This window comes from Lycorma delicatula, chromosome 1 (genome assembly GCF_047948215.1).
Source record: "Lycorma delicatula isolate Av1 chromosome 1, ASM4794821v1, whole genome shotgun sequence".
Taxonomy (NCBI): Eukaryota; Metazoa; Arthropoda; class Insecta; order Hemiptera; family Fulgoridae; genus Lycorma; species Lycorma delicatula.
In genome coordinates, this window is record NC_134455.1 from 194527986 (window position 1) to 194553515 (window position 25530).

At 34.4% G+C, this 25530-nt stretch overlaps 1 protein-coding gene across 1 annotated transcript; it reads right to left on the reverse strand.

Moving 5' to 3' along the window:
- Nucleotides 1–12839: 12839 nt before the first annotated feature.
- LOC142326821 (uncharacterized) lies at nucleotides 12840–25172 on the reverse strand. The gene is made up of 2 exons (XM_075369547.1): nucleotides 25011–25172; nucleotides 12840–18572 (listed from the first exon to the last, which is right to left on the reverse strand). Exons 1-2 carry the CDS (start codon nucleotides 25044–25046, stop codon nucleotides 12972–12974), a joined length of 5637 nt encoding a protein of 1878 aa, XP_075225662.1. The 5' UTR covers nucleotides 25047–25172; the 3' UTR covers nucleotides 12840–12971.
- Between the last annotated feature and the right edge of the window lie 358 nt (nucleotides 25173–25530).

Consider the following 25530-nt stretch of genomic DNA (forward strand, 5'->3'; position numbering starts at 1 on the left):
AATTATATTATAATTTATTCTAGTTTTTTTTATATATTCCAAAATAATTATTGCAAATAATAATTCTTTTATGATTACATAAAATTAAATCCAAATATTTCATCTACTTCTAATAAACAAGCATGTACTGCACTAGTCATTCCACAATCATATATCAATTAATCGTATTTTAACATTTCATCTATACACATCCTCAAACTTAGGTTTATATTCAAACTAAGGTTTGCATTAAACTATGAAGGATATAAAATGGTGAGCAGTTCATTTATTTCTGGGTTCATCACATTATTTTAGACATAATCCAGTATTCTGTAAAACACAAAATAATTAATGATTGGTAATTTGTAAATAAAAAAATTTGTTTCCTACCATACTGAGACTTAAAAAAATCTCTATTAAAATTAAGAAGAGTGATTCTGTGTGAAATATAAATACATTTAATTTAGATCAATGGTTCTCAAACTGTTTTTTTTTTATTTACCATTCATATGAATTACAGATTAGTAATGTAACACTGAACTACGAAATATCTAATGTCTTAGGGATAACATTAGAGTTATCTGAGAATGGTAAAGCAATAAAAAATTACAATCTCTTTTGAAAGTATCTTTTTATGTTATTAAAAAAAAATCATGTATTATAAATTTTTATTTTTTGTTTTTTAACAAAAATGTTTATTAATTTTAAAAATAAATGTTACATTATACATTTACTACAATATTGATTGTTATATTTTTGAAGACTAAAAATTCAATGAGAAGGATGGTGCTGCAGTTCAGTTAAACTTAATATTAAATGCAAATTTTGCTCAATGTTCAAATTATTATGATATCTCTTTTTTACTGTCACATAGCAGAAAATCCATTTTCATAAAGATATGTGGTAGAGAATGGAATTAAAAATAATAATATTTTTCTGGACAGTAATGGATATTCATTTTTAACCTTTAGCCAAAAGTCACATATCTGAGATTTATAAATTTAATTTTCAAATTTCCATCGCAAGAAAATTCCATCAAAGATTCTGTTTTGTTGTTAGTTAGATTCCAGGAATGATATCCAGTGTGAAATGGTTTCGTACCCATAGGAATTCAGAAGTTCTTCAAAACTTTCATTGAGCATTAGGCAACAGCATTATTATCTATATTATTAACAGCAATGTAATTAATGAGATTATCTTTTTATCAATTTTGTATACCATAACAAATTTTCCAAATTTGGAAAAACTGAAAATTTTCATTTTAAATACTATTACTCATTTTAAATTTTCTGATGACTTTATTTTTTGTCTACTGAAAATTAATTTGTTCTTTCATCTTGAAAACTTAAATTTAAGTCATAGAGGTGATTGAAAATATCTGATAACAATGCTAGTGTGCTCCATAGCCTTTCTGTCAATTGATCACAAAGTTCAAAATCAGTACTCATAAGGAACTCCTGCACTTCATAATGTGGTTCAAATAACCTACTTAGGACTTTTTCCTTTAGAAAGCTATTTCAACTCTGTGAGTAGCAACATTGAATGGAGTCACTGTCCATTTCAGAATACAGTTTCAAAAATAAACATAGTTTGAAGATTGAGATTTAATAAAAAAATCTACCAACATGACGGCCTCCTGGAGAATATGTTTAAATAAATTGTTCAGCTATCTGTTTTATTGCTAAAGCTTCTCTGGATGTTGCAATAAGTGAGAGATCAATTTTTTATAACAGATTTTGCTTTGGTGGGAACAGCTCCATATTTTCCTGTCATAGCTTGATCACCATTAAAACAGAAGCCAACACACTGTTTCAAATCCAGTGGATTTTTTGCATAGAAATAATTCAGCTTTTTGAATATTTCATTGGCAATAGTTCGTCACAAAATAAATAATCCTTTTAATCTTATTAATACTGCATGTACATCACAAATTAAGCATTGTTTTTTACATCTATGCTCTCATCGAGTTATATTGTGGAAAAAATCACTGTTTTAGACTTGAGCTACTAAGTTCTCATAAATATTTAAAATCCCAAGCTTTCAATTTTGCAGTACAGGAAATCATTTGACAGTGGTATTATATCTAACTGTTTAATTGATGACTCACCCAACATACAAGTCACCATATAATTTGGAGCAGGTAACAACAACTCTTCATCAATTGTATGAACTTTTCTATGTTGTTACTCTTAAGTGTAAAAGAGATGCTTTTTGAGTACTTTTTGTAAAAGATGACATAATTTTCTTTGTGCATTCTATTTCTCACAATTTTCAAGCAAAATAATCCTTAAATCTGTTTTCTAACGTTGAATGTTTATTACTAAGATGCTGTTTCAATAATGAGGGTTTCATGCTATAGTTTGAAAGACTTTCAAAGCAGATTATAGATGGAGATAATGATTCACTGTTTACATCTGTGACAGTAAATCCGATATTAATGAACCCAGGACCATATTTTCTTACAAATTTTCATATTTTATTGGGGAAAAGATATTGATTCACTGAAATTTTTGATTCTGAATTGAAGCTCAGTGTACAGGGTTTTTAACTGATGATGTTTTGTCTAATATTGCTCTATTAAGCCACTTTTCCATGTTGATCTATATTTTATGCCAACTAAACTAAATCAAATTAATTCAAGCAAAGTTCATAAATAAGAAAAAACTCTTTTTTTTAAAAAAAATAACGTTTAGCTGCCACTAGTACTTCAATTTAAAAAAATGAAAAAGTAACACAATAACAATATTTTTAAATGATTATCACAGAGTATGTAAAACACCAGAAGCAACTGTATCCATCTTACTGTAGGATAAATATGACTGATACCCTTAAATGCTAGAGGAATGTATGGCAATCCTTTTACAGTGACCATTGCTAAGTGATCAATTTGCTGAACAATGTGCACTGTGGCAAGTAAGAATCCATTGGCTTTGGATGTTTCTTCCTGCTAGCTGAATAACTAACATTCTTATTGTTTCTATAGACTAGTAGTAGTAGGCAGTAATACTGCTGCTGCTGCTACTACTACTAATAATAATAATAAAAAATAGAGCATCCCATCTGTGTTCCATGTCCAGGGCGGTATTAGCTGTTCATAAGTACAATAGCTGGCTAACAGAGCTTCGAGTAGTTTCCTCAGAAATGTTATCATTTTTACCTGATCTCCATTATCAGATAATTATATAGACTAGACTTTTCAGCTACCTGCAGATCATGTGTAATAGAAAACAATTTTGGAAGTGGACTTATACCACCTTTATAGCCAGCAATTTGATAGCCTGGGTCAGTGACAGTGATAGATGTAACAGACCCTTCTGTTGTCCACATTCCCCCTGTAATGGCAATCATTTAGAAAGATACCCATGAATGTAAGTGAATGGAAACTCTGGAAGTTTTGGGTAATAGGGGCCTGGAATCAGTGCAGAGATTGCACATCTGCTCTCTACTGGGATATATGACATTCCACCAGAATACCAAGTCGGTTAGCAGCGACTTGGTATTCTGGTGGAATGGGATGTATCGCAGCTGCTGGCTTTGCAAAAGAAGGGATAATATTTAATTCACAATTTTGAACAATAAAACATGGCAGAGAGCTTACATACTGAAACTTCTGCATTGCTATAAATATCAATATTCTGAACACATTGCAGTAACATTAGATAGACAACAAATCTGCATGAGTGGTGAAGCAAGTCATGTAGGTGAGCCATGCAGAAGTGCTCTAGTTTGTGTGAACTCTAAAGGGCAACAAGCTACTGTTGTAGAAACTGTCCAATTTACAAAAATGGAAACTGCAATTCAGGAGGTTAAAAACCCTGCAAAAGGTCAGCTTTCCTGAAGCAAGGATAATCATGAATAGCCAAACACCTTGACATATGTTGAGTTATGCAGAAGGAACCATAACCCCTTCTTTGCCAAAAGTTAATGCAGAACAGCTAATTTCACCCCTTGCAGCTATGATTAAGAGAATGATTGATAGTAGGATGAAATTTTCTCTTCCAAAAGAACATGTATGACCTACCAAGACGCAAGCACAGTGAATGTTGTGCTTTAGGAAGTAAAGAAGACATCTGAAGAGGACAAAAACACCAGTTCTTTGACCAGTCATAAGACGAAGAAAGGTATGATAAAAACGGAGAAGAATCTGAGCCTGACATGATGCAGGTCCAAGTTAAGAGAGAAAAGGGTCTAGATAAAGAGACTGTTAAACACACAGCTATGGAACCTTTAAAAACACAGAGGACTCTAACAGAGGGTGAACATTTCAGCTGCCCCATCAATTTCAGCAGGGAGTGCATCTAGTCTAGAATTGAATGCAATATTCTCTGCTCCACTTGAGCTAGAGACATCCTATAACGGCCAACCAGTACCTCTCCATCAGAATCAGTGGTATCAGAGATAGAAGAAGATTCCATCTTTCAGGTGTCAGGTAAACAGTCATCAGAGATAAAATCCATGAGGAGGATGGAGAAAAGAAGTAAAAAAGGATGGCCTAAGGGTAAACCTTGTCAATAAACAAATGAAATAATTTATAAATCAAGACGACCATTTTTTCATGCTATAATTTTTCAGTTGTGATCATGTATTTGTAATAAGGATGTTCATTAAATAATTGCTAGTTCTTTTTATAAGGTTGGTAACTTTTTTGACCATAGCAGTCAATATCCATAATACCAAAGAAAAGTAATAATAATAAATATTTGTTAGACTAATAATTTTGTATTATGGTAAATAATTTTTGTACTATAATAATCTTTTTTTTTAGTAATCTTATTTTTTGTTTTGTATTTTTTTTTTTAATTTCAGGTTTGTATTGAGAAGCTCTGCAGAACTGCAGTGGTACAGCTACCACAGTATGAGAATCACTGATCTAGATCACAGAAACTGAACATCCAGCCAGTTAATTTTTTGATCAGCAGAAATGATTATTGCTTGCTATTTCAGGAATTACCTTATGTTCCTTAAAATGAAACACTAAAATGAATACCTAAATGAAACATTTACACATAAATCTTATCTGTAAACATAATACACATAAATTTGCTGGATTTATTATTTTCTACATAGTCTAATAACATTTGACCAAATGTACATGTTATTTTTACAGAACAGCTTGAGATACTACTTTAGGAAAGTAGATAAAGTATTATTCTAATAATTTTTTGAAAACTGATTAAAAAAAAATTATTTTATACATATTTGAATATCACTGATGCTATCAGAAGATCAATAGAAACAGATACATGAAAAGAATGTCTACCTAGTTTTAAAAGTACTGAGTATAAATGAGGGATAGGTTACAGTTTTGGTCAATCAAGATCTATTTATCAACCTTATGATCTATTTATCTAATAAATAGTGATTAAACTTTTAAAATTGGTATCATTAAAACTACGAAAGATGCAGTTCTGGGATCTGTTTTATTGAATTTTTTAGGTCAAAACATAGGAAACAATCAAGTTTACCCATAATGCCTAAAAATTTCAGCATGACCTCATTTCATCAGGCAAACTATTTATCTTATTTTGATGTGATCAATATAATATATTTTTATGCACTGATTAGAATAAAGGTTTATTTATTTATTTAATTTGAGCAGAATTTTAATCATAAAAAAACAGCACTAGTCAAGATATCTTTGAGAGTAGAGTCTACCAACAAGCTTCTTAATGACCAGCCATAGTTCACAATGTTAAGCAAGTCAATCCCAAAACCCTTTCCCATTTCTTATCTATTTGCCTCTCTACAGGGCCTAGCCTCTGCAGCTTTTCTTCCCACTACACACTTAGCTGCAGAATACTTTTCACTATACACGTATGCTACACCAGGTACACTACATGAATTACAACATATACATTTACTTGACTATACAACATCCAACACAGTTTTCTCTTTCACTTACACTTTATGGTGTTGCGACATCGTACGAAATGCAACCATAACCCAAGGTGGGAACTATCGTGCCGATGGGTGAATGGCTCTACGTAGTGAGTCTTGAACGATGTCCTCTGGGCACCAGAGCAAACCCAGTTGTATTTAGCTCTAGCTTCAGTATGTGTGCGCTCTGCTGGAGTGGTCTATTGTATCGCCGGTTCTCGTGGGACCGAAATTTCAGTTCCTACAGCCAATTCTATGATGGTTGGTGGTCCATCTGAAAAAAACCACCACTTTAATTCTGGTGAAAAGGCCTTGGTCAGCTTCGTCTGACGGGGATAATTTTGCTACAGCCAATGAAGATGGTGTTTGGTGCAAGAATGTCCGCTTTGTTGTTGTTAAGAATAATCAGGAGGGTGGCTCCCTTCGAAAGGTTTCAGCTTTAATGATTAGTAAATGCATCACAGGATGTATTGGTTCTCCGAGGAACATAAAAAAATTACGTGATGGAACAATTCTGGTGGAGACATATAACGACGAGCAGAGTCGGTCTTTGTTGCGTCTGACCAATATGGGCGGCATAATCGTAAGTACGGCATGCCACAGGACCCTAAATACCAGCCGAGGAGTGATTTTTTGTCGTGACCTTCTAGAAATGAATTTGAGGGAAATTGCTGATGAACTTAGTACTTAGGGTATTGTAGAGGTGAAACGTATGATGAGACGGCAGAACGGAATAGAAGAACCGACGCCGTCTCTTATACTGACGTTCGGTCTTCCTGTTCCTCCAGAGAGGATTAGAGTGGGTTACCTGTCCGTTCGGGTACGCCGTTCATTCCCAACCCACGGCGGTGTTTCAGGTGCCAAAGTTACGGTCACAGTACAACATCTTGCTCGAGGTCGGAGATCTGTGCTCGATGTGCTACCGAAGGCCTCAGTGACGCTAACTGCGAGGAAAGAGAAAGATGTGCGAACTGCAATGGTTCGCATACGGCTCGCTCCCGGGATTGCCCAACCTTTAAGGAAGAGAAGGCGATTCTCAAGATCTGTACTGAGCATAAACTATCTTTCCCGGCTGCACGCAGGGAGTATAGGAAGATAGTTAACTCACGTAATCGCGTTCAACCTGATGTGTCCTTCGCCACTGCTGCGTCAAAACAGACTGCTACACCTGTTCATGCTCCACAGTGCGGATCCTGCACGGAACTTAAGAAGCTCGTTCAGATGCTTTCCGATCAGATCACTTTGCTTACGCCCACTATTTCCGAGCTGACGATGATGAGTGTAAAGTCCTGCGTCTCAATAACGGAATCCAGCAGTGTGGTCCGTACTAACGTTCCTACTCCCAAAGTGCTGCCGACAGCCACTATTTCCGGGCTGACAAGGGTGAGTGAAAAGTCCTGTGTTGCAGTAACTGAATCTAACAGTGTGGTTCATAAAAAAGTTCCTGCTCCTAACGTGCTGACGGTACGGGCAGAGGCTACCACAGACGGCGGTAAGCCGACTAACAAGGTCCCCACGAAAGTGACCCGCATGGCCACCCCCTCTGGGATGTCAGTAGCGACATCCCGTTCTCATAAATCTCCTCCGCCGTCACCCCATATACTGGAGGATATGGTTGAGGAACCTCCCGACCCAAAGGCGTCGGAGTTATCTAAGGTGAAGAACACAAAAGAGAAAAATAGAATCACTTACAACTGAATTCTATATGGTTTCCTGAATATATTTATTATTTATTATTATTATATTTATTTTTTTACTTTATTTTAATTTTATGAACATTATTCAGTGGAATGTTCGGGGTGTACCGTCCCGCATTGCAGATATTGGAGTACTGGCGCAGCTGCATGATCCGATTGTCATGTGTTTCCAGGAGACTCATCTTCTGCAACATGACCCAATCGCACTCAGGGGATACTTTTGTGAGAGGTTCGACTGTGTAGTGGACGGAAGGGAGAGTAGTGGAGTGGCTATTTTCAAGAGGGATGAGGTATCAGGACCACTCTCGGACCACTCTCGTTCCTGCTGTTGCAGTGAAGATCTCTGTCCCCTTCAAGTTGCATATCTGCAATCTATATCTCTCCCGGAAACACTGAGTTCAGTGCTCTGGATATCTCAGACCTCCTCGCACAAATACCATCTCCATCATTAATAGTGGGAGACTTCAATCCCCACCATGTTTCTTGGGCTCGACTTTCTGCTCCACTCGGGGAAATATAGTACACGATGTGAGACAGGACTTGGACTGCTGAATGATGGGTCTCATACATTCATGTCTTTATCATCTGGTACTGTGTCTAATATCGATCTCTCCATGTGCTCGCCGGCTTTACTCCCTCGTTTTGATTGGTCTGTTTGTGATGATTTTCGTGGCAGCGACCATAAACCAATTGTTCTTCGTTTCGGTGTGGACCACGAGGTTCGGAGAAGGCCCGGAGGTGGATTGTCGAAAAGGCGAATTGGGATGGATATCGTATGGCCTTCCAATCGCAGTGTGACGTCGGTGCGGACATCCTTGAGCAACTTTCCTCTTTTACGTCCAAAATACTTGAAACAGCCAGCAGATATGTCTCACAAACATCGGGTAATCCTAAACGTCCTTCCGTTCCGTGGTGGAATGATGATTGCAAGTGTGCTATTCGGAATCGACGACGAGCACTACGCAAATTAAATAATAGACCTACAACTGAACATCTAGATATGTACCGCAGGGCTAGGGCAGTGTGCCGTCGGGCCTTCTTGACCGCTAAGAGGAATTCATGGACGAAGTATGTGAACTCCATGTCACGTACTACTCCCACGTCTACTGTGTGGAGAAAAATCCATGCAATTTTCAGGTCGCCAGGGCAATCTGTTCTCGGTCTCGTCGATGAGGGGGGGGGGGAACTCCTTAGTCATCTTCGGTTATAGCAAATACTTTAGCGAAATCTTTCCGTTCAGTGTCTCTCACCTCGTCATATAGTAACGACTTTCAGAGGTACAAAGCACGGATGGAAGTATTGGGGTTGAATATTGGGGTTTCGGATGGTGAATTGAACACTCCATTCTTACTTAAAGAATTGTTGCATGCACTTAGGAACTCTCGTAACACTTCCCCTGGACCGGACAACTTTCGCACCTTCCTGACTCAGCACTACAACATCTTTTGAGTATTTACAATGGTTTATTCTCCGGACAAGTCTTTCCGCCCGACTGGTCGGAGGCATTTATTATACCAGTACTAAAGCCTGGCAAAGAGAAATCCGATCCCTTAAGCTACCGCCCTATTTCTTTAACAAGCGTGTTGTGTAAAGTAATGGAGTAGATGGTGAACCGCAGGCTTGCGTGGTACTTACAGAAACATGGCTTTCTTTCTTCGGAACAGTGTGGTTTCCGACATGGGAGATCTTCCATTGACCATTTGGTGTCGATGGAGACAGCCATACAAAACGCCTTCCTGAACCGCCAACACCTCGTTGCTGTCTTTTTCGATATAAAAAAGGCGTACGACACGGCCTGGCGACGTGGCATTCTTAACATCCTTAGGAGGTGGGGGATCACTGGCAACATGCTTGCTTTTATCCGGGGATTCTTGAATCACCGGACGTTTCGTGTTCGTGTAGACGATTCACTTTCAGACAGTGTCGTCTCAGAAAATGGGGTACCGCAAGGTAGTGTATTAAGTGCCACCTTGTTTACTGTGGCCATAAACAGCATTACCAATTGTGTACAGGCTCCTGTCTCTTGTTGTCTTTTCGTTGATGATTTTGTTATTTACGTTGCGAGCCGCTCTACACCCACAGCGGAGCGACTGATGCAGAACACTATATTTCGCCTTGAGGCTTGGTCAGGGATTACTGGTTTCACATTTTCATCCGACAAGACGAAATGTGTAGTCTTTCTCGGCTACGGAACCCTTCTAATCCGCGGGTTTTTCTGAGCAGGGAGCTTATTGCTGTCTCTACTTACGTCAGGTTTCTGGGTTTGCTTTTTGATAGCCGTCTTACTTGGGTCACACATATGAGAGATTTGAGGACAAAGTGTTCCAAACTTTTGGATATGATGCGGGTCCTAAGTAACTCCAACTGGGGGGCCGATCGGTCGTGTATGTTACGTTTTTACTACTCCCTTGTTCGTTCCCGTTTGGATTATGGTTGTGTCGCCTATTCCTCAGCTCGTCAAACCGTACTTAAGATGCTGGACGGTGTGCATCATTCTTTTCTTCGGCTTGCCACGGGTGCGTTTAGATCGAGCTCTATCGCAAGCTTACTTGTAGACAGTGGCGAGCCATCACTTTGGGATAGACGAGACCAGCTTTTGTTATCTTATTTTGCCCGTCTCAGCGGACAGCCGAATCACCCAGCTTTTGACCCAGTTCTTAAGAATCCTAATTTGAGGAAGTATGAGGACCGTCCACGTTGTACTGCGCCTGTGGGTGTCCGCACACGACGTCTGCTGCAGCGTATGAATGTTGGCATACCCTCGTTCTTTCCATCATGTCGTGCTCGAATCCCCCGTGGAGAATAAACCATGTAAATTTTACATTTGATCTTACATCGTATGATAAACAATCAACGCCACCTATTGTTTACCAGCAGGTATTCCAGTTTCTCCTCACCAAGTCGAACCCAGACGTGGTGGTATACACTGATGGGTCGAAGCATGACGGTAACGTTGGTTGTGCTTTTGTTTTCAATGAACAGACATATGTTTGGCCTACCCGGTGTTACGAGTGTGTTCACCGAGAAACTACTCGCTGTGGGTAGGGCTCTAAGTATGGTTGGCCCTAAATATAGGAACATTCTTATTTGCAGTGACTCGTACAGTGCTCTCCAGGCGTTGGAAAACCTTTATTCCGGACATCCTGTCGTCGTTGGCATTTATGATAAAATCGCTGAGTTAGAAAAACGAAACAAGTGGGTAGGTTTTTGCTGGATCCCTAGCCACGTTGGGATTCTTGGTAATGAGAGAGCGGATTCTGCAGCGAAAGATGCGTGTATTCAGCCTCCTTTCACCACCCGAGTTATTACCTTTGATTTTATTAATCATATAAAACAATCACTGCGAGCAAGGTGGCAAAGTGGCTGGACGGCTGCCGTCGATAGTAAACTTCGACGGATTAAAGACTCAGTGTTGCCGTGGGGCTCCTCTTGCAGGAACTCTCGCGTCGTGAGGAAGTGGTCCTCTGCCGATTACGGTTGGGGCATACGAGGATCACACACGAATATCTAATGTCAGGAGGAGACCCACCCAGTGCACACGATGCAACTGCCGCATGACTGTGCACCACATTCTCGTGGACTGCGTATGTTATGCGGCGTTGCGTCGTCAATTTCATAAACCCAGCACCATTCATGATATCTTGGGCAATGATGGCAGGGTTTTGGAACGAATGTTTCTCTTTTTGCATAGTACTGGGTTACTGGAAAGGATTTAATATACTTATATATGTTTTTCTGTAAGGAGAGGTTTTTAATAATTTTAACCTTTATTTTCGATTTGATTTTTTAGTTCTACGTGTTTAATTTTACAATCCGGGGTGGGATTTTTGCACAACCCATCAGAGTTAGGTAAGTTTTTATACTTTCTTTATTCTATTATTTTATCTTTAATATTTTATCAACTTTGTCTGTGATATTAGTTTTGGGTTTTATTTTGCCTTCTTCGCCTGTTTTAGTAAATTTTTATTATATGTTTAATATTATGTTTACACCTTTTATAGCTTATTATTTTGGAGTTATATTACCCTTTTAATAATAACTACCGGGCGATGATAACGCCCAAGCGTTTTTCGCCCAAAAACAACAAAAAAAAAAAATCTACAGATAAGACAACAAAACCTGGTGACATAATAGCAAAATACCATCCATTGGGAAGTAAGGAAACAGAATATCCAACAATGTTATTTCATGAATGGATACCAAAGATAATGGGAAAAAATGAAGGAAAATACAATGAGAATAAAGTTCAGAATGAAATAATGTTAAATAGGAAAGATTCATAAGGAGTCAAAGAATTTGTTTATTTCTTTCTTAGATGATGGTAAACCAGAAAGGAGACAAGAGGCAAGAGGCTTTTTTCAGAGTGTAAGGAATGTAATCAGGGATAATGAAATTCTACAACAATACAAGAAGGTTTTGTTCAATGAATCCTTCTTGATTTATCTCAAAAGTTGAGGACTCAGGGAAGAAAGATCAGTACTATGGTACAGTCTGAAGAGATGGTGTTTAAAAAGAGATTTATCTTGAACAGGAAACCTTAATGAACAAAATATTGAATTTAAATGAGGAAAGCAAAAGATCCAATGATCAAGAGGTGTGAGAATGTGAATATTAGTGGAAGAAGTGAGAAATCTGATATGATGAATGCAATGCAGATCTGAGTCATAGAGCGAGAGAGGTAGAGGATGTTAGTCAAAGACGCAATCCAAATAAATAAGGCAATTTGATAATGATGATGACAAAATTTCTTTTATTTGTTGCTTGCAAATTATTATTTCTTTTTAAATTAGTCTGTTAATAACAAATATGTTAAATCATTTTTTTTATACTAAATGTATAATGTTGCAATTTCTTTTTTCTCAACATGGATTAATTCATATTATAAAAATGTATGCATTTATATAAATATTTTAACTTACAATGTCATTTGGAAACTGTGGGAGGCATTAGTTTTCAATTTTTAAAATCAGTTTTCTAATGGATATTTTTGACTAAAAAAATTATTTCTTTTTTGTAGAATAAAAAAAGAGAATTTATCAGACTGACTAAACTTCTACAATTTTACCTGTTAACAGTTACTTAAATTTTTAGAAAATTAGCTGTTTACTTGCTGCAGAAAGAGGATGAGTTGTGTAAGTAAACATCTTCTTAATATGTCAAATGGCAAGCAAAGTGATTATTCTAAACTATGGTGACATATATTTTAAGAAAAATATCTTCTTTCACAATTTTCATCACTTGTATTATTTATGAAAATATTAAAAGTCAAAATAAAATAAACCACACTCTATAATAATCATTTAATGATGCAAACAAAAAATACATATCAATTTTCATAGGAAACAAAATTAAAACTAAAATTAAGTACTATATTTCTAATGATTTAGAAATATAATATTTTATAATTTTAAACATTTCTTATAAAAATAATGAAAATATTTTATCTAATAGACTAATCTTATTCTCTTTAGTTTGCTGATGAGGATAGTTTGAAGAGATATTTAATCTATACATTCTGGTAGTCTTACGTGCTGGAGTGAATTTTGTAGGTCGTACAGTTTTCGCAGTACGTAATGTTTTAAGTGTGCGTCTTGTATGTTCAGTGGGATTTGTGGTATGTATTGTATGTATTGTACGCTTTGAAGGCTTTGTTTTGGTTGCAGGTCGCGTGGGAAATGTTCTCTTTGTCTTATGGCTTCTACTGGAATGTGTAGTGATTTCTGTAGTTCTTTCAGTTGTAGGTGATTCTGAACTGATATGAGTAGAAGCAGTTACAGGTGAACTCGCTTGTGTTGATGCACCAGTTGAAACAATTAGCCTAGTAGTTGAATCTGTGCTTCCCATTGTGGTTGGACTTGCAGGTGTAGAAGCAGATGTGTATACAGAACTAGAAGTTAATGTTGGTGTGAATTCAGTGGAGGTTTCTTTATATGTTGCTGAGGAGAGCGATGTGGAAGAAAGTGTACTTTGTTCCTGAGTAGAAGTCACTGAACTGCTAGATGCTGGTGTTGAAGTAGAAGATACCTCTGATATAGTGGTTATCTCTATTGTTGATAAATCCAGAGTGGATGGTTTCTTGGTTACAAGTGTACTAGATGCACTGGTAGTATCAGTAACGTCTGTCTCTTGACTACTACTTATTGAAACACTAACTGCTGGAGTTGCAGTAGATGAAATTGAAGTACTTAAAATAGAAGATCCAATCTCAGTAATTGGTGTATCACTACTGGTTATTAGTGTGATTGGTTGTGAAGTGACTGTTGAAGACTCTGAAACAGTTGAAAATAATGGAGTAATGGAAGAAATTTCATGGGAAGAAGGCTGTTCACTTGTAGTTGTTACAGTTGTGCCTGATGAAAATGTAGTACCCTCAGTTAAGATACTATGTGAAGTTACAGAAGAAGATTTTGAAGAAACTTCTTCAGTTGTCACAGAAAAGGATGTAATTGAAGAAGGCTCAAAACTACTTGCAATAGGTTTGGTTGGTGGAGTGGGAGAAGATACAGAGGAAGAAGGATCTTCAGTTGTTATTGTTTCAGGTAAACTTGTAGTTGGTAATTTTTCAGTTGAAAATACAGTTTTTGATGTTGTTGTTTCAGGCGTAGAAGATGATACTGAACTACTTTCAGGTGATGTAGTTTGTGATGATACAGAAGAAAATTCTGAAGAAGTTACTTCCTCAGTTGACACGGAAGTGGGTGTAACTGAATATTGTGAACTATTTTCTGTTGATGCGCTTTGTGTGGTTGGTGTTTCAGTTGAAAATACTGTTTCTGATGTTGATTCGGGTATGCCAGATGATTCTGAACTACTTTCAGTTGAGGTAGTCTCTGAAGTTATAGAAGAAGATTCTGTAGAAGTTACTTCCACAGCTGTAACAGAAGTGGGTGTAATTGAATATTGTGCACTACTTTCTGTTGATGTACTTTGTGTGGTTGGTGATGTTACAGTTGAAAATACTGTTTCTGATGTTGTTTCAGGTGTAGCAGATGATGTTGAACTACTTTCAGGTGAAATAGTTTCTGATGTTACAGAAGAAAATTCTGAAGAAGTTATTTCCTCAGTTGATACGGAAGTGGGTGTAACTGAATAATGTGAACTACTTTCTGTTGATGGGCTTTGTGTGGTTGGTGTTTCAGTTGAAATTACTGTTTCTGATGTTGATTCAGGTATGCCAGATGATTCTGAACTACTTGCAGTTGAGGTAGTTTCTGAAGTTACTTCCACAGTAGTAACAGAAGTGGGTGTATCTGAATAATGTGAACTACTTTCTGTGCTTTGTGTGGTTGGTGATGGTTCAGTTGAAAATACTGTTTCTGATGTCGTTTCAGGTGTAGCAGATGATGTTGAACTACTTTCAGGTGAAATAGTTTCTGATGTTACAGAAAAAAATTCTGAAGAAGTTACTTCCTCAGTACACACGGAAGTGGGTGTATCTGAATAATGTGAACTACTTTCTGTTGATGGGCTTTGTGTGGTTGGTGTTTCAGTTGAAAATACTCTTTCTGATGTCGTTTCAGCTGTAGCAGATGATGCTGAACTACTTTCAGGTAAAATAGTTTCTGATGTTACAGAAAAAAATTCTGAAGAAGTTACTTCCTCAGTTGACACGGAAGTGGGTGTAATTGAATATTGTGAACTACTTTCGGTTGATGGGCTTTGTGTGGTTGGTGTTTCAGTTGAAATTACTGTTTCTGATGTTGATTCAGGTATGCCAGATGATTCTGAAATACTTGCAGTTGAGGTAGTCTCTGAAGTTACTTCCACAGTAGTAACAGAAGTGGGTGTATCTGAATAATGTGAACTACTTTCTGTGCTTTGTGTGGTTGGTGATGGTTCAGTTGAAAATACTGTTTCTGATGTCGTTTCAGGTGTAGCAGATGATGTTGAACTACTTTCAGGTAAAATAGTTTCTGATGTTACAGAAAAAAATTCTGAAGAAGTTACTTCCTCAGTAGACATGGAAGTGGGTGTATCTGAATAATGTGAACTACTTTCTGTTGATGGGCTTTGTGTGGTTGGTGTTTCAGTTGAAAATACTCTTTCTGATGTCGTTTCAGCTGTAGCAGATGATGCTGAACTACTTTCAGGAAAAATAGTTTCTGATGTTACAGAAAAAAATTCTGAAGAAGTTACTTCCTCAGTTGACACGGAAGTGGGTGTAATTGAATATTGTGAACTACTTTCGGTTGATGGGCTTTGTGTGGTTGGTGTTTCAGTTGAAATTACTGTTTCTGATGTTGATTCAGGTATGCCAGATGATTCTGAAATACTTGCAGTTGAGGTAGTCTCTGAAGTTACTTCCACAGTAGTAACAGAAGTGGGTGTATCTGAATAATGTGAACTACTTTCTGTGCTTTGTGTGGTTGGTGATGGTTCAGTTGAAAATACTGTTTCTGATGTCGTTTCAGGTGTAGCAGATGATGTTGAACTACGTTCAGGTGAAATAGTTTCTGATGTTACAGAAAAAAATTCTGAAGAAGTTACTTCTTCAGTTGACACGGAAGTGGGTGTAACTGAATATTGTGAACTACTTTCTGTTGATGGGCTTTGTGTGGTTGGTGTTTCAGTTGAAATTACTGTTTCTGATGTTGATTCAGGTATGCCAGATGATTCTGAACTACTTGCAGTTGAGGTAGTCTCCGAAGTTACTTCAACAGTAGTAACAGAAGTGGGTGTATCTGAATAATGTGAACTACTTTCTGTGCTTTGTGTGGTTGGTGATGGTTCAGTTGAAAATACTGTTTCTGATGTCGTTTCAGGTGTAGCAGATGATGCTGAACTACTTTCAGGTGAAATAGTTTCTGATGTTACAGAAAAAAATTCTGAAGAAGTTACTTCCTCAGTTGACACGGAAGTGGGTGTAACTGAATATTGTGAACTACTTTCTGTTGATGGGCTTTGTGTGGTTGGTGTTTCAGTTGAAATTACTGTTTCTGATGTTGATTCAGGTATGCTAGATGATTCTGAACTACTTTCAGTTGAGGTAGTCTCTGAAGTTACTTCCACAGTAGTAACAGAAGTGGGTGTATCTGAATAATGTGAACTACTTTCTGTGCTTTGTGTGGTTGGTGATGGTTCAGTTGAAAATACTGTTTCTGATGTCGTTTCAGGTGTAGCAGATGATGTTGAACTACTTTCAGGTGAAATAGTTTCTGATGTTACAGAAAAAAATTCTGAAGAAGTTACTTCTTCAGTTGACACGGAAGTGGGTGTAACTGAATATTGTGAACTACTTTCTGTTGATGGGCTTTGTGTGGTTGGTGTTTCAGTTGAAATTACTGTTTCTGATGTTGATTCAGGTATGCCAGATGATTCTGAACTACTTGCAGTTGAGGTAGTCTCCGAAGTTACTTCAACAGTAGTAACAGAAGTGGGTGTATCTGAATAATGTGAACTACTTTCTGTGCTTTGTGTGGTTGGTGATGGTTCAGTTGAAAATACTGTTTCTGATGTCGTTTCAGGTGTAGCAGATGATGCTGAACTACTTTCAGGTGAAATAGTTTCTGATGTTACAGAAAAAAATTCTGAAGAAGTTACTTCCTCAGTTGACACGGAAGTGGGTGTAACTGAATATTGTGAACTACTTTCTGTTGATGGGCTTTGTGTGGTTGGTGTTTCAGTTGAAATTACTGTTTCTGATGTTGATTCAGGTATGACAGATGATTCTGAACTACTTGCAGTTGAGGTAGTCTCCGAAGTTACTTCAACAGTAGTAACAGAAGTGGGTGTATCTGAATAATGTGAACTACTTTCTGTGCTTTGTGTGGTTGGTGATGTTTCAGTTGAAAATACTGTTTCTGATGTCGTTTCTGTTGTAGCAGATGATGTTGAACTACTTTCAGGTGAAATAGTTTCTGATGTTACAGAAGAAAATTCTGAAGAAGTTATTTCCTCAGTTGACACGGAAGTGGGTGTAACTGAATAATGTGAACTACTTTCTGTTGATGGGCTTTGTGTGGTTGGTGTTTCAGTTGAAATTACTGTTTCTGATGTTGATTCAGGTATGCCAGATGATTCTGAACTACTTTCAGTTGAGGTAGTCTCTGAAGTTACAGAAGAAGTTGTTGTAGAAGTTACTTCCACAGTTGTATCAGAAGTGGGTGTATCTGAATAATGTGAACTACTTTCTGTTGGTGTGCTGCTTTCTTGTAACACAGTGGTTAATAATGATTGTTCTGTTGTAATAACTGTTTGTTCTGTTGTTTCTAAACTGGTTGGTTGATAAGTTGTTTCTGCTTGTGTCAATATTTCCTCAGTGCTTTCTGTTACTGTAGTTTCATCTAGTACATTACAGAATGGTATGTTCTCTATTGGTTCACACTGGGAATTAACTGCATTGAATCCTTCCCCATATGGACATTCATGGCTACTTCGTGTCAAGTCATAATATGATGTTTCTTTAGAACATTTGTAATATTTTGTGCAGTCAGCTGCATTTGCAAAGAGTCCTTGTTTGTTACAAGTTAGCTCACATTCTTGTGTATCTTCATTTAGCTCATAGTTTCCAGGGCATTTGTCTACAATTACTACTGTTGCATTGTTGTTGCAATATGCAAATATTCTTTTGTCATTGACATATGCAACTTTTTTCCCTGATTTCCCGAAACATTCAAAGGTATAACAGGTATATTTGTACTTGCAGTTTTCTGATTTTGAGTTGTAGTAATTACCTGACTCACATGTGAATTCATAAGGAATGAAGTTTTGGCATACATAATACTTATGACAGTTTATTGGATGGGGAAAGTACCCATCTCTCATGCATGTGAAATTTCCATACTTTCCACAAGTTATATTTGCCGGTACATTTGAGCAAGTTCCTGTTTCTGGATTACAATAAGGTGCATCATCTGAACAATTAAACCTATTAACCTCTTGATATGATCCATCCTGCTTTTTATGGCAAACACGGGCAGTGTAACAATCTAAGCAAGAATAAGGTTTATCACAATATTCTTCACTGTTTGTATTATCTTCAATCTCTAAGTTGTATCCATTACTTATAATGTCCTGTGTCTGAAAATAAAATAAAAGTAAAATAAATAAAATAAATTGGACCACATAAACTACCCACTGGGTTGGTCTAGTGGTGAATGCATCTTCCCAAATCAGCTGATCTGGAAGTCGAGAGTTCCAGTGTTCAAGTACTAGTAAAGGTAGTTACTTTTATATGGATTTGAATACTAGATCCTGGATGCTGTTGTTCTTTGGTGGTTGGGTTTCAATTAGTCACACATTTCAGGAATGGTCAAACTGAGACTTGCAAGACTACACTTCATACACTCATACATATCATCCTCATTCATCCTCTGAAGTAATACCTGAACGGTAATTCCCGGAAGCTAAACAGGAAAAGAAAGAAAAGGACCATGTAAAGTAGCATCTTGGGAATTTTATTGAGTGTTTTATAACAAAATCAGATTTTCATTTTCTGTACTTTATGTAGTGCATACATGGAATTCCAAAAAAGCATCCCAAAATTTTTCTCTTTTGGTACGTATAAAAATAACAAAAAGATAAATACCATTTCTGTGGGATTTTGGCTTATGTACTGTGAATACTATTTAAAAATATTCTAAAGAAACAGTTTCATTTTAAAAAAATCTGATGTGGATACCACATGACTTCCTTGTACGACTATTAAATTACATATACACATTTAAAAAAAATTAAAAGTACATAAAATTCTATTTAATTAATAACTTATTGAATTCTAATTTAATGCAAAAACATTTTACAAAAAAAAACAAACAGGAAGAAAATGTTGCAAAGAAAGAAAGAATAAAAAGATTAAGAGAGGATGATGAACATAAAGAGAGAGAAAATATGAAAACTAGAGAATGTGTATACAAATTAAGATCAGAAGAATTACATCAAACCAAAGAGCAATCAAATGAGTGGCAGCAAAATACAAATAAACGAAATGTAGATCAACTTCTACTCAGGGAGAATATTGTCTGACAATAGCAGAGGAGTAATGAACTAAAAGATAAGAATTTTTTGCAAGTTATTAAAGATTGGGCATGTATGCCTCAGTGTATATGTTATTCTTGTGAGGGTCTATTTTTCAGTCACCCGTTAGTTAACTTTAATGTAAATAAAATTAAACAGAAATTTCAGAATAATTAATTAAAAACAGAAATTAAACTAGAAAATCCAATAATAATACAATTCTAAATTACAATTTTCAATTACTATTAAATAATTAGATATTTCACCAAATTTATTACATAGACACATATGTAATAATGCCTTTTAAATACATATACACATTTTTAAAAGTACATAAAATTTTATTTCACTAACAACTTCTGATTTCTTTTCTAATATATATTTTTTTTTATTAATATTGAATAATTATTTATTATATTTCTTTCTTACTATCACGGGTTAATAATTATTAATAATTCAATATATTTAAATTAAAAAAAAATTTAAAAAAATACATTAAAAGAAATGAAGTCTGATTGAAACTGGATGGGCCTTCCCTTGCAAGATCCAAGTTTTTCATTAATTGAAAAATTTTAATTGGCTATAACTCTGGAACCAAAGAAAAAATGTTTCAGACATTCACATAAAAATAATTTTATGAATGAGATAACACCCTGAAAAGGAAATACCACCTGTATAGTGTTAAGATGGGTCAAAGCTGAACTGATTTTATAGTTTAGTATGCAGATTTTATGAGACTAGAAAAGTTGTCATCAACTTTCAGATAAGGTGTAATTGTTACCAAACGAAACAAATCAGGTGAAAGTAAATCTGAGAAACCTCATATTTGTCAGTCAAAATTTCATGTGCCCAACCTACTTATTGTAGGATAATAGACAAATCGAACATTAGGAAGTTTTAATATTCATTTACAACCATCATTTAATCAGTTTGGATTTAGATACAGCACAGAATCAAGGTAATTCATGTTGACCATCAGATTAATTTTAGACAGCCTATGAAGAATATAGTATTTGACATTTGTCGATCTATAGAAGGCATTTTACAGACAATCAAATAAGATGTTATATATTAATGAAAACGGGGTTGATGAATAAAATTGTATTTATCATTATGATATTACCTAATTTTCAATAATTTCAACAACGTTAATGGAATATCAAAAAAGAAGAGTTATTTACATCTACATGAAAGTGTACTTATGTATCTTCATCTTAATCTTTTCTTTACTTGGTCTTAATGTTTTCTTTCTCTTTATATTTATCACCTTCTCTTAATTTTTTTATTCTTCCCTTGATCTCAACATTTTCTTCTCTTCATATACATCTTCTTGTCATTTTTTGAGATATATTTCTTCATGTTATCTTTCTTTTTCCTGTATGATAATTTCTTCTTTTTTTATTATTCACCAAATAATCCAATAATAATAACTGAATATTTTACACCGTAAGGTTGAAATTAACATTTGAAACCAGTATACAGGAGTTCACTAAACAAAAGTTTAATTATTATTAACTTTTATTTATACTACACACCAGAAATCTGGAAATTTTGTTAATCAACAACTCATGAAGATACAAATAATACTGTTCAAGTAATATGAGTAAAAAAGGGACTTTTACTTTCTCGTAATATTTCATGTAAGATTGCTGTATTAATAATTGTATAAATATTTGATAATAAAAACTAATATTTCTGCAATTGTGTAACTGTCCAATTTATTAACCAATTTGAGAATCATGTCTCACTTTCAAATGAAATAAGTACAGCAGAAAATGTATATATTTAATTTAATAGGTGTACAAGGAAGTCTGTGGTGTACAAATCAAATTTTTTCATTTTTGCTGTGATAACATAACCTTAAAAAATTTAATATCACCAAACATAGCATAAGGTAATTTAAAAAGTGATACAATATGTTTCAAAACCTAATAGAAAATTTTATTTTTATTTTCAAACTTGAGTGAATATAGTTTCTGCCCTAATAGTAGATCGGTCAACATGTGATTTCTCTCTTGGGCTATCTGAAAATGAATTTTTCAGATATGCATGTGTGTGTGTGTGTTTGTGTATATATATATATATATATATATATATACATACAGCTCAGCGTTCAGATCACTGTACATTATCCTCATGGTTGTGAGAATAACACTGATAAATAATAATTAAGTATTCAGACATTATAAAAAACCTGAAAAAGAAATTAAATTACAAAAGATAAAATAATAGTAACTATTTTCCTGTTTAGCCTCTGCTGAATCATTGTCAGGTATTACTTCAGAGGATGAATGAGGATATATGAGTATAATTGAAGTGTAGTCTTGTACAGTCTCCGTTCTATCATTTCTGAAATGTGTGTTAATTGAAATTCAATCACCAAAGGACACTGTTATCTGCGATCTAGTACTCAAATCCATATAAAAGTAACTACCTTTACTAGGATTTGAACTTTGGAACTCTCAACTTCGAAATCAGCTGATTTGCAAAGACGTGTTCACCACTAGACCAATCCAGTGGATTAGAATAGTAGTAACTATGGTAAATAAAATACATACACTTTGATGATGAATAATCCATAATTTATTTCTTTGCAATGGAGGCAGAAATACAATAATGAAGTAAAAGGATTAATCTATTTTTTCTTAATGAATACCTTTAACTCACAACTTCTCTCTCCTTGGGGGTGAAGAAATAATTAACATTTTTAATATCCTTCAAGGGATCTAGGGCCTTGGTTGATGGGTTAAAACCTTCCCTGGAAAAACATGAATGTATCCTGCAAATTTAGAAGAAATCAGTAGGTTGCTTCTCATGTGGTGCAATAACAAACAAACAGATAAACTTTATTTATAATATATATATATATATATATTATACACACGAAGGTAAGTCAATTATTATCTGCAATTTAGTTATATTTTTTTTATGTTGGTAATACTGTTGTGTTGCGTAGATGACATGCGTGGTTTAATTGTTGTTATGTCTGTGCAGGTTTGATGCTGCTAGGTTAGTTCGATTATCTCTGCCCTGCCGTTAATCATGGCTGTTCCGCTTTCTGTTTGCACCAAAGAAAAGCAATGTTCCATGATCTGTTTTATGTGGTTGGAAGGTGTATCAGCGGCTGAAATTCATCGAAGGCTTTTGGTTTTCTGGGACTCACAAGGACCAGTACTGGAACATTATGAGGAAAGGGGCACGACAACAAACAGTGCGCGTTACAGTGAGATGCTTACTGCCAAGCTGAAGCCTACAATTCGAAGCAAATGCCAAATGCCAAGGACTGCTGTTGAAAGGTGTTGTGTTGTTGCATGACAATGCCCACCCACATTCTGCTGGCCACACTGTTGAAACGCTCCAGAAACTCAACTTTGAAGTACTAGCTCATCCTCCATATGGTCCTGATCTTGCCCCTTCTGACTACCATTTGTTTGGTCAAAGAGGCATTAAGGGGCCGTCGATTTACCTCAGACAAAACAGTGAAAGAAGCAGTTCATTCCTGGCTCGCAGCTCAATCAAAAACCTTCTTTTATGAGGGCATCAGGAAGCTTGTGCAACAATGGACCAAGTGCATTGAAATGCAAGAGGACTATGTTGAAAAATGATGTACATGTAAGTCTCCTATTTGTATTGCAATAAAATTGATAACTACATTGTAGATAATAATTGAAAGATTAATAGATTAACTTTTATAATAAAAAAAGATTATTAAATTAACTTTTTGTTATATAGTATTGAGGTGAAAGTGATCTTGAGGTTCATAAAATGGAAAATTTCTGGATTTAAAAAAAATTTAGTTTCATGTTTTCATATGCACACTCAATCAGTTACGTTTTCATTGTTTTATTGTTTTATTTGTAGTACAAAGGTTTAAAGCTTTTTTTAATAATATTATTATTAAAGCTACGAATACTGAGACGCAATATTAGAAATTTTTGTCCTCTTGTATACTCTGTGCAATTTATTTCACTCACAGAGAGATGCACTTCAACTGCTGTAAAAAAATACCATAAAATAGACTTTTTCCAACCAAGGAAGAATTTTGTTTTTGAACTAAGATGGTTTTAGTCTGGTATGATAAATGATATTAAAAACATATAAAGCTATAAAACTCTATTGCTACAGAACTGACATAGGCTCTCTTCTGATTGTCCATAGTTAAGTAACGTAAATTAAAACTATTTTCTATTAATAAATAAATATATATTTAAATAATTAAAAAATAGTTAATAATATTTGATATGATATAAATTTCTTTTGCGATTATTTTTACCTGCACATGTATTTATATACTGATAGTGTTACATATTACCAGCAATTCTATTTAAATTTTAATATAAATGTAAATGGATGAAGGATATAAAATTTAAATATGAAAATGTGATGTACTACTACTTAGATATAAATAAAATTATTATTAAAGTTATCACTTAATAATTACCATAATTAAAACTCTAATTATTATTATTTTTATTGTTATTGAATTTATAATTATTATTATTATTTTATTATTAAAAATTCTATTTCAAATTATGTGTATTTTTAATTATGTGGTTCTGAATTTTTTATGAATTGCTGACTATGTAGTTATTATAAAACTGAATTATGTGTACATCTTACAGAACAAAAGTAAATTTGTACTTTTGTATATATGCAAAGACTAATATAATAATAATAATTAGTGTAATTATAATTAAAACTCCAATTATTACTTTCATTTTTATGAATTATAAATAATATTAATGTGAAAATTTATTATTATAAAAAATTGTATTCTGAATTGTATATATTTTAAATTTTGTTTTAATTTATATGTAAACTTAACTTAACTATCTTCTTAACTTATAATTATCGTAATATTGTTGTAATTATTGAATATGTTTTCATGTACTAATGCGTAATATACAAAGGCTTTATGTAGCTGTAATAATAATAATAATAATAATAATAATAATAATAATAATAATAATAATAATAATAATAATAATAATAATAATAATAAAAATGTTATTATTTATTTTAAAATAACTCACAATGAAAGAAAATAACAGTCAGTTTAGTACTTGGTATCAGTAGAATAAAAACTAAAATTATAACCAAATTTTTCTGCACATTTCATTTTAAATATTATCTTTAGAGTATTACCTTTAAATATTATCTTTCTTGAGATTTTTACTTTTTGACAAAATGCAGTCGCATATGTTACTTGTGTTTTGTGTAGACATAGATTTGAACGTGCTTATATATATATATATATATATATATATATATATATATAATAATAATAATACATATATATATATATATGTATATGTTTGTGTGTGTGTGTGTGTGTATGTGTGCATGTGTATGTGTGTGTGTTATGTGGTGTATGTGTGTGTAAGTATTGATGTATTACTGTTTTGTATTCCGAAACATACATAAATGAACTCACAAACTTACGCTTAAGAAGATTCACAAATAGCATCATAACAATAATACTGATAAAAATAAATAACTTACCAAGAATACAATTGTTAGGATTGCAAGAATATACATACTATGCTCGTATTTAAAAACAGAGAATGTTTACAGTGATTTCTGTGATTTATATATATATATATGTATATATTTATTGTTGATGGAGAATATAAGTGTCATTTAAAGATTTCTGTATCTTATCTTGTTACAGAAACATTAACTTTTCCTTATTTACTGTACATACTTATTCACTTACGTAGAAAACTATGTCACCTGTAGCTAGAACACTTAAGCAGTTTGGATATTTATAGTTTAGTGTACGTATATTATTGAACCCACTGATTTCATTTACTAATGCAATGACAAAAGTTAATGATTTTTATTGTACTTATTTCAATAACAACAATTTGTAGTAGGCCTTCTATTTGCTAAAATAATCTTAATTTAATTTGTTTAAAAAGGGATCTGTTAAGTATCATGAGACTAGTAATTTTAGACATAATTTGGTTTAATGAAGGTAAATATTTTAGACATTTACCTTCATTAAAAATTATCCTTTTTA

Bases quoted from the DNA above. Each gene is read 5' to 3' on its own strand.
- LOC142326821 (XM_075369547.1), bottom strand. From the start codon at position 25,046: ATGTATATTCTTGCAATCCTAACAATTGTATTCTTG. The intron at 18,573-25,010 runs GTAAGTTATTTA...TTTTATTTTCAG, and splicing joins TCCTAACAATTGTATTCTTG to ACACAGGACATTATAAGTAA.